This window comes from Pollachius pollachius (genome assembly GCF_949987615.1).
Source record: "Pollachius pollachius genome assembly, contig: scaffold_345, whole genome shotgun sequence".
Classification (NCBI taxonomy): domain Eukaryota; kingdom Metazoa; phylum Chordata; class Actinopteri; order Gadiformes; family Gadidae; genus Pollachius; species Pollachius pollachius.
In genome coordinates, this window is record NW_027641486.1 from 8,232 (window position 1) to 17,500 (window position 9,269).

The window sequence follows — 9,269 nt, forward strand, 5'->3', positions numbered from 1 at the left end:
TGATTCAGACACACACACACACACACACACACACACACACACACTCTCTCGCTCTCTCTCTCTCTCTCTCTCTCTCTCTCTCTCTCTCTCTCTCTCTCTCTCTCTCTCTCTCTCTCTCTCTCACACATGCACGCACACATAAACACATGTTTCATTATGCTATCCCTTTATGAGCCGTATGAAATCGTACACAAATAGTGTTATCTTTGGATTCCCACAGTATGATTCAGACACACACACACACACACACACACACACACGCAAACCCTTCCACGAGGATCCCTTCTGAGCGTGTCCCCCTTGTGTTTGTCTCTTCCAGGGGTCTGTTCGCAGGCCACTACACCGAGACGCACTACCTGGAGGACGGCAGCGCCGTCTCCAGCTCCCACAACTCCACGGTAGGCTGTTCTGTTCTCAATGTCCTCTTCTCAGTGTTCTCTTCAAGGCGCAGCATGTCAGACCTAAGGGCTGTCGACTGAGTGGCATGTGTCAGGAACGACACCACAGCCTCTCTGCTCTGAGTGAAATGCTCTACGATCTGTTTTGAGATGCATGCGCCGGTCTCTGTGTGAGTCGAGATTGTAGAACGCACCTGGCTAACTTCTGACTAATCAGGACATCTCTTCCCTGATTGGTTCGGGGGATCCATCCTCGTCTGTCAATCAAAGAAGCGCAGGAGGGAGGGACTGAGGGAGGGCGGGCGCAAGGAAGGAGGGGACATTTTAAAAAACAACAACACTATTTTGGGCTCTTTCTCTCAAAACCTCCCTCCACACCTTTAATAGCTGCCTGTGTATTTAGGGTTTGAATCTGGGCGGGGTAAAGTTGATAAATGAGGTAGGGGAAATGGAAAAACAGCTTTGTTTTTGTTCTTTCCTCACCTGCATGTGGTGTACATTACGCACGCCCTGTGTGTGGTTCTTCAGGGGCTGGGAAGGGGTGGTGCAGGGGGGTGGGGTAGGGGTCAGTGAGGGTGGTGTATGGTGGCCCTGGGTGGTGGAGGACGGCAGTGGGGGTGGTGCAGCCTGCGGTGGGTGGTGTCGGTCGTTCGAAGGGTGGCTCAGGTTGGCTCAGGGTGGTGTAGGGTGGTGTAGGGTGGTGGTGGGTGTAGCTCTGCTGGAGGTTGGCGGAGCGGAGAAGGCGTTCCGTGCAGGTGCGTGCTGCCCGTTCTTTCTGCCGCACGATTCACGTTTGACGAAACCCGGCGCGGCGCAAGCGGGTCAGGAGACGGACAGCTGTTTCGCGTTTTAGCAAACAACCAAAGCCGCTACACAATGGATGACGCTTCAAACACGTTTCGAAAACACTTTGTTGTCCCGAACAGAGAAAACCGAGCTCTTCCAAGTCCAAACGACTATGAAATCTTCGATTCATTTCCATTTTGATTGATTCCGCCGCCCCCACATGTCACCTCTGACACCGACACCACCCAGGAAGTCAGGGCGGTGACGGATGCAGGCCGATATCGAGCCAGTGTAAATCCACGCCAGATATTTATTAGATTAGTGTCAGGTGTTAGGCCTTCAGGGAGGTGTGTGGCTGTGGATGCAGACGGATACGCAGGGAGGGAAGGGGGGAGGGAGGGAGGGGGGGGGAGGGAGGAAGAGTGGAGGAAGAGTGGGGGGAGGAAGGGAGGGGGGAGGGAGGAAGAGTGGGGGGAGGAAGAGAGGGGGGAGGGAGGAAGAGTGGGGGGAGGAAGAGAGGGGGGAGGGGATGGGAAGGAGAGAGGGAGGGGGGGGAGGGAGGGAGGGGTGGCAGAGGGAGGAAGCGAGGGAGGGAGGGGATTGGGGGAGGGAGGGAGAAGGGAGGGGATGGGAGGGAGAGAGAGGGAGGGAGGGAGGGAGAGGGGAGGGGAGGGGGAGGGGAGAGGGGAGGGAATGGGAGGGAGAGAGAGGGAGGGAAGGAGAGATGGAGGGAGGGAGAAGGAGGAAGGGAGGAAGGGAGTGAGAGGAATGAAGGGGTAGAGGGAGGAAGAGAGGAAGGGATGGGAGGGAGGGAGGGAGGGAGGGGGACACTTACAGCTCGTATCGTGGACCTGATCCTGAAATAGCGGGCTTTGTGTGACACGGGCCTCGCCATCCATCGCGAGGCGCTGGGAGGCGGCGGCGGCGGCGGCGGCGGCGGCGGCGTCTGAACCGGGGGTTGTTACGCGCTAACAAAGGGTTTACAGGTGGCGGGCGTGCGTGTGCCGCGCCTGTCTCACGCCGGAGCCCCCCCACGCTGCGGCTCTGTTCCTCCACCTGCCTCGCCCCCACCCCCCACCACCCCACTCTCCACCCTCCGCCTCACAGGTTCCATGGATGCAGTCATCCGTGGCTCGCGAGGTAGTTAGATGTGTCATTGCTGTCCGGATACCCTGGCAATGCATAATTAGAGCAATCTGTGTTCAGAGAAAATATGACAAAAAACATAACGACTGGCTGGCCTACTTACATGGGAAACTCAACGCAACAGGAGAGATTTGTTCTTCGGCGAAGTCCAGCCCTCGAAGTCTGTGTGTGTGTGTGTGTGTGTGTGTGTGTGTGTGTGTGTGTGTGTGTGTGTTTGTGTGTGTGTGTGTGTGTGTGTGTGTGTGTTTGTTAGCGTGTATGAGTGAGGGATAGAGAGAGAGTGTGTGTGTGTCTGCATTTGTGTGTGTGTGTGTGTTAAGAGTTTGTGTGTGTGTGTTTGTGTGTCTGCGTGAGCGATTGTGTGTGCGTGTGTGTGTGTGTGTGTGTGTGTGTGTTTGTTAGTGTGTATGAGTGAGGGATAGAGAGAGAATGTGTGTGTGTCTGCATTTGTGTGTGTGTTAAGACTTTGTGTGTGTGTGTTTGTGTGTCTGCGTGAGCGATTGTGTGTGCATGTGTGTGTGTGTGTATGTGTGTGTGTGTATGTATGAATGCGTGCGTGAGTGTGAGTCTGTATGTGAATGTGTGAAAGCGAGTGTGAGTGTGTGTTCGCGTGTGTGTGTGTGTGTGTGTATGCGTACTTGAGAGCCTGTGTGTGTGTGCGTGTTTGTTTGCGTGTGTGTGCCTGTCTGCGGGGGTGTGTGCGTGTATTGAGCAATGTTTTCCGTCTGGGGTTGGGGGCGGGGAGAGGCTGATTGGGGGATAAGGCGGGCGGGAGCATCTCTGGCGGACCGCGGCCGACCCAGCAGATCACTGCCATTCCTGAGCCCCGGACCGCAGAGGTGCATTGTGGGGGGAGAGGGGGGCCAGGATGATGGATGGGTGGGTGAGTGCATGGATAAATGGATGGATGGATGGATGAATCAATAAATTGACGGATAGATACGTGGACGGATGGATGGATACATGGATGTATGGATGATGTGTGGATGGAAGGAAGATGGATGGATGAATGCGTGAATTAATGGGTAAATGAATGCATGGCTGGATGAATAAATAAATAGATGGATGGATGGATGAATGCATGCATAAATGGATAAATGGACGGATGAATAACTAGACACACTACCGTTCAAAAGTTTGGGGTCACCCAGACAATTTCTTGTTCTTTCCATGAAAACTCACACAGTTTTCAGCTGTTGTAACATAATTGCACAAGGGTTTTCTAATCATCAATTAACCTTTTAACACAATTAGTAAAACAATGTGCACTCAGAATAAAGGCGTGACGGTGGCTGGAAATGGGCCTCTACACACCTTTGTAGGTATTCTGTTAAAAATCTGCCGTTTCCAGCTAGAATAGTCCTTTACCACATTAACAATGTCTAGACGGTATCTCTGATTAATTTAATGTTATCTTCATTGAGAAAACCAGTTCTTTAAAAAATAAGGACATTCCTAAGTGACCCCAAACTCTTGAACGGTAGTGTATATGGATGGTTACATGGAGTGATGAATCGGTCCGAACAGATGGACGATGTATATCAATATATGGCCGTCTAATGGACGCACGGAGGGACAGGAGCGTCAATAGAGCCATTACAGGATCGGTGAGTAGATCACTCCAATGCGTTTCAAGGTACTCGCCCCGACCGAGGTTCACTTCACTTAAGCCTGAACCAACAGTGAGCTGACCCCGTCGTTGTTCCACTCCCACCATCACTTCTGCTGTCAGGAAGTGGTTCTCTGTGGGAGGGTACTGACTGGAACCAGCAGCGCCTGCAGGGTTGATCCATGCCTAATTTATGTTGCTGCGCTGGGAGGAGGCAGATGTATTGTCTTAAGGGGGAGAGATCTCCAGGGTTCAGGCCTATGTCAGACACAAGGCATGGCTGGGAGTGACTGTATTATGAGTCACTTTATTTTCCTTCTTTTTCTCTGCACCCCTGCTGGGTTTATGTAGAATAACAATGAGTTCTTCACAACACCCCTCCCCGGTGCTGCGATGGAGCTGAACACTTTCGGGGGGGGGTTGAAGGATTAAGGTTGCTCTTTATAATTAAAATACGATGTTGCTGTGTTACAATGTCACATCGCCTCTTACAGTAATCTATGTGCATCGTATCGTATATTCCCCCTCCTCGTTTGAGACTTTGGAGGAGTAAGCACATTCCATTCTCATCGGGATTTAGCAGAAAGCCTTTTTAAAAAAAGAGATTCTATTCCTAACCCCATTTCGATTCATCACCGACATGATCTCATCAAAGAAACATGAGGTGGTAGCACTAACTGCTGCACTAAATTCAGCCCTACTTGGCCTGGCCGCACACCCCAAAATCATATTTCCTCTGACTGCCTGTGCTGTTCTCACACTTTGTGCAATGCACTGTCCTCCTTCTCAAAGTATAAAGTTTGCAGAAGCGCACAGCGTCTTCCAAGGGATTTCACCTTTTTAATGCTTTGTATGCTTTAATTTTGAAAGGGATTTCCATGGGAACAATTAAGGAGAAAATTAAAAAAAAGAAAAGTTTTGTGTATTTATTAAGCAGAAGAATATGCAAGGATTCCTTTACTCTTTCTTCCTCTTATTATAGAGTGCTATCATCCCCATTTGCGTCTGTGTTCACCGAATACCGAACCCCAATGTCTATCCACCTACCACCTATACATAATATCCTGGTACAGAACAAGGGGGAACCTATTTCCAAAACGTCCGTAACGTTTCAGGAAAAGGCTTACAGAGATATGCTTCCAAGGAGATCGCACGAGTGAATGAAGATGAGTCGTAAAGGAAATCCCCTTCAGGCTCCGAGAGTGCTCTAAAGTGTGAAGAGCATTTGGTAAATTGTCTTTTCTCAGACGACCACTGATCCCAAGAAAGCAGGGTTAAAGAGGTCTCTTTTCCTTGTTTCACTGCACTTTTGGGGGACTTTTGTCACACCTGAGGAGAGCTCTGTCTCAGATGTAGCCGTTCACATTTCAAAATGTCAGCCACATCAACCACACCACTACTCACGCTAGCCGCGGTTTGTCTACCAGGGAAAATGTGGTCTTAATTTATTATTCCCACTCCCATGAACGGCTTGGCAGGTGGTCCATGGGAGCTGGTACATGGGAGGGGAACCAGCGGGCCATAAATTACGCTGGGAAAGTGGGAAATTCCACACAGATCTTAAGCTAGTTTGCGATGACGAGTGGAAATGGCTCCTGCTAACCCTGCCAGCGGCCATTCTCCATGAGTTATTTTTCCCGTATTTCACAATTATCAGGCCAGGACCGATGTCTTTAAACTTTGTTTAAACCCTAACACCTTTCACTCTGCTTGTTGGCTAATCTCGACGCTAGTCTTGGGGTCTAATCTTCAAGGGCTAATCTTTTGGCTTCCTCCTCCTTTCGCCCTCAGACAAACTGCTACTACCACGGTGAAGTGGAGGGCAACGCCGGCTCCGACGTCAGCCTCAGCACCTGCACTGGGATCAGGTAGGTACCATGGGACCCCTCTCCGAAGGGCTGGCCCCCAGCCAGCGCACACATGCTAGGGACACCACGCAGACCCCCACCGCGCTCCAGCTCATGCTAGGCATGACGTTACGTCTGGGCCAGCATGCCTAATGCATCTGTGATCTGTGGGCTGCGAAGCCCAAAGAGAAGGCAGAGATATCGAGCTCTTCCTCCTCCTCCTCCACACGCACTCAGGGGTGAATGACTGCCGGACGAGCGTCGAGACAGGACTTTATGGGATGTGAATTATGAATGAGCTGGCGTGACATGTATATGTTACGGAATGCAGCATCAGACAAACTGTAATGCCGTAGATATTTCTAAAGCTTTACGGCCGCATGTGTACATAAAGACAACCCTCGACGTGCATTGTTTTATGAAGCTTGAGACAAATAAGATGTTTCCCTCTGATATCAAATGGGAGGAATTATCTCTACGGGTGATATCAGTGGACAACCAGCTGAGATGTTTGAACCGGAACAATGGAGACTCCCCCTCTGGACTCCATACTCGCCATATTCTCACGTCCTCATCCTAGTTCCTCTGGTTCCTTCCCCCAGCGAGATGAACACTGCTTGGCGCAGCAGACCTGGGATAAATCGCTCCGAGTTTGGCTTGGCTGAGGGTCAGGCTTTGGGTGGGAGGGGGCGGCTGCAGGAAGGTCATTAGCATGTGAACATTAGCGTAACATTAGCCATGTTGTCCTTATCTCTCTCTATCCCGTCCGGCCAACCGAGCGTCGGGCCAGAAACAAAAAAGATATTGTGAAATGAGAAAAAAGAGTGTCACCTTAAATCACCCGTGCTGCTTTTTAAACATGGAAAACAGTAGAACGAGAAACAGGAGTTCTCATATCTTCTCCAGGGTTGTTTGGCGAAGGCCTTGGTTTCCTTCCATAGCATTGAGGGAAACTCAGAGCCTGACACTGATCCTTGGATCAGTGTTATCCGTTGTTGAGATGTGCAACCTATTGGTTCAATTCTGGGGGCTTGAGACGTACATTTCAGATTTTTAATTAAATGAATTCATAACACACTTTTCAGACCTTAGGCCACTCAAAGCCTTTTACAATGATTGCCTCAAGTTCAATCATTCATTTACATTTACATTCAGGGTATTGAGCAGACTCTTTAATCCAAGCGACTCACTCAACGGTTCATACACACATTCACACACCCACGGTGTTGTCAACCATACAAGGCGACAGCCGGCTCGTCGGGAGCAGTGAGGGTGAGGTGTGTTGCTCAGGGACACCTCGACACACTAGCCGGGGATCGAACTAGCAACCTTCCATCCACACACTGATACAACGACAGCTAGTACCTGTAGTCCAGGGGTTGGCAACCCTAGGCACGCGTGCCACCACTGGCACGGGGCAGCATAATCATTGGCACACTTACATTTTTTTAAAAAAAAAAAACTTTTTTCTTTTTCTTTTATTATTATTATTATTAAAAAAAATCACAGCACAATGCGGCAGCATAATCATTACTACCGACCTTTTTTGCACTTTATTCTGTTTTGGGCATTTCTTCCCAGTGCAAATATGTTTAAATTAGTAACAGAAACCAGTGTTCTGAAATGGGATCAATTAATAGTTTTTAAACCTATGTGAGTAATAGAGAAGAAAATATTTAAAATATTGTTGCAAGTGGCCTTTATGCATCGCCTTCACATGGTTTTGCAAAGCTGTACATGTCGTAAAGATATTGATTTGGATGGTTCCAACATTCTCATATATTCTCGTTTTTTACATTTCTCACAGTGCAAATATGTTTTTGAAAATGGTGTTTTAAGATGGGACATATGTAATTATAATTTGTAAGCCCATGTTGCAAATATAACCAAAAAAACATTTAAAATGTTGATGCATGATTGTGGACTATATGGAAACAGTACAATTCCAGGTCTTCTGGAAATGTTTTTGGTCGCTGTGTCATAATTCAGCTTAATTTTTAATATATTGTTGCTTAAGGCACACTCATTAACGAGAAAATGTAAAACTGGCACTGCATGTTGAAAAGGTTGCTGACCCCTGCTGTGGTCCATCGTACTCAGTAAACGTCCGTCCTCTGTGTGTATCCGTCGTTCCGCTCAGAGGCCTCATCTCGCTGGGCGAGGCCGCGTACGTTCTGGAGCCCTCGCCGGACCGCTCCGACGGCACCCACCGGGTCTACCGCGCGGAACACCTGGCGCTTCCCGCGGGGTCCTGCGGGCACCACCTCAACCTGTCCAGCCCCACCGGAGCACCGGAGGACCCGACGGAGGGCAGCCCGGCCAGGGAGTCCGGCAGCAGGGTAAGAATCCAACACCCTGTGGGTTTAATGGAGAGACCGCGATAATGATCAGCCACGGTCCCGAGGGGAATTCACAGATCATTTGCGCGCTTGATGGCGTTGGTCCGAGACCTGAGTTCTCCGTGGGCCTGATTTGGAGAGATTAGGTCCAACTTCTCAGCAATTCTTTAGCCCAAAATGAGTTGCGTGCGAATACCTCTTTTGAGGAATTGAGCAGAACTAGCACATTGTATGCTTTTTTTTATAATTGTAAACTTTATTATTATTTACTATAATATATTTAATATCATAATACATTTTAAATGTAATATTTAATATGATTGTACATTTCTTTATCTATATATTTTATCCATATTTTTTTTACTACATCTTGTATTTATCTTAATTATTTATCTTCAGTATTCATCTTAAGTGTGCCGTTATTAAAACAGGTAAATCATCATAGGGTGAAGTGATCAGGTCTTCCTAGTAGGGCAGTGTGAGGATCATTCCTCAGGCGGCTCCTCTTCCACCACCTTGGCTGTCATAATGGCCGGTCGCTGACGGGAAGGCAGGAGAAATAGTGCAACCCTTCAACCACTTTATAGGGATGATTTTGTGCGATATAAGTGTCACATATTTCACTAAAGCAGAGACCATAGAGTGATTCTTTACAGCCCGTCCATTAGGGTGTAGTCTATAGACAGCTGAAGCCACGGCGTTTACAGTCTTTAGATGTCAACACGCTCGCAGACCCATGTGTCTCCATTGTCCCTTTTAACGTGATGACCTGTCTTCATAGAATCAAAGAGATAGCACACACACCTCACATCTCTAGCTCTCTCTGTTTCTGTCGGTGTCTCTCTTTCTGTCTCGGTCTCTCTCTATCTGTTTCTCTCTCTCTGTTTCTCTCAATTTTCGACTCAATTAAAAAAAGCTTTAAGAAGAGAAACAAACGTTTACATTGCCAAAGCTGGTGAACAATTTGGAGATCAAAATATAAGATGCTAAATACTAAATAGCCCATATATACGTATCAAATATTAGAATATTAAATACTAAATACATAAGAGTCAAATGTGGAATGCTATATAACTCCAGTATAAACAGAAACATCAAAGACACACTGTACAACAGTGGGGATGTGCAACAGTGCGATCATTGT

At 48.3% G+C, this 9,269-nt stretch overlaps 1 protein-coding gene across 1 annotated transcript in view; it reads left to right on the forward strand.

The window, feature by feature from the left end:
- Positions 1-319: 319 nt before the first annotated feature.
- LOC307091579 (disintegrin and metalloproteinase domain-containing protein 12-like) overlaps positions 320-9,269 on the forward strand; it is a gene marked incomplete at both ends in the record, with an annotated part of 14,983 nt that continues 6,033 nt past the window's right edge. The window contains 3 exons of the mRNA XM_079759211.1: positions 320-398; positions 5,731-5,807; positions 7,927-8,125. Of these exons, the coding sequence (XP_079615337.1) occupies positions 320-398; positions 5,731-5,807; positions 7,927-8,125 (355 nt within the window). The remainder of the gene's footprint in view (positions 399-5,730; positions 5,808-7,926; positions 8,126-9,269) is intronic.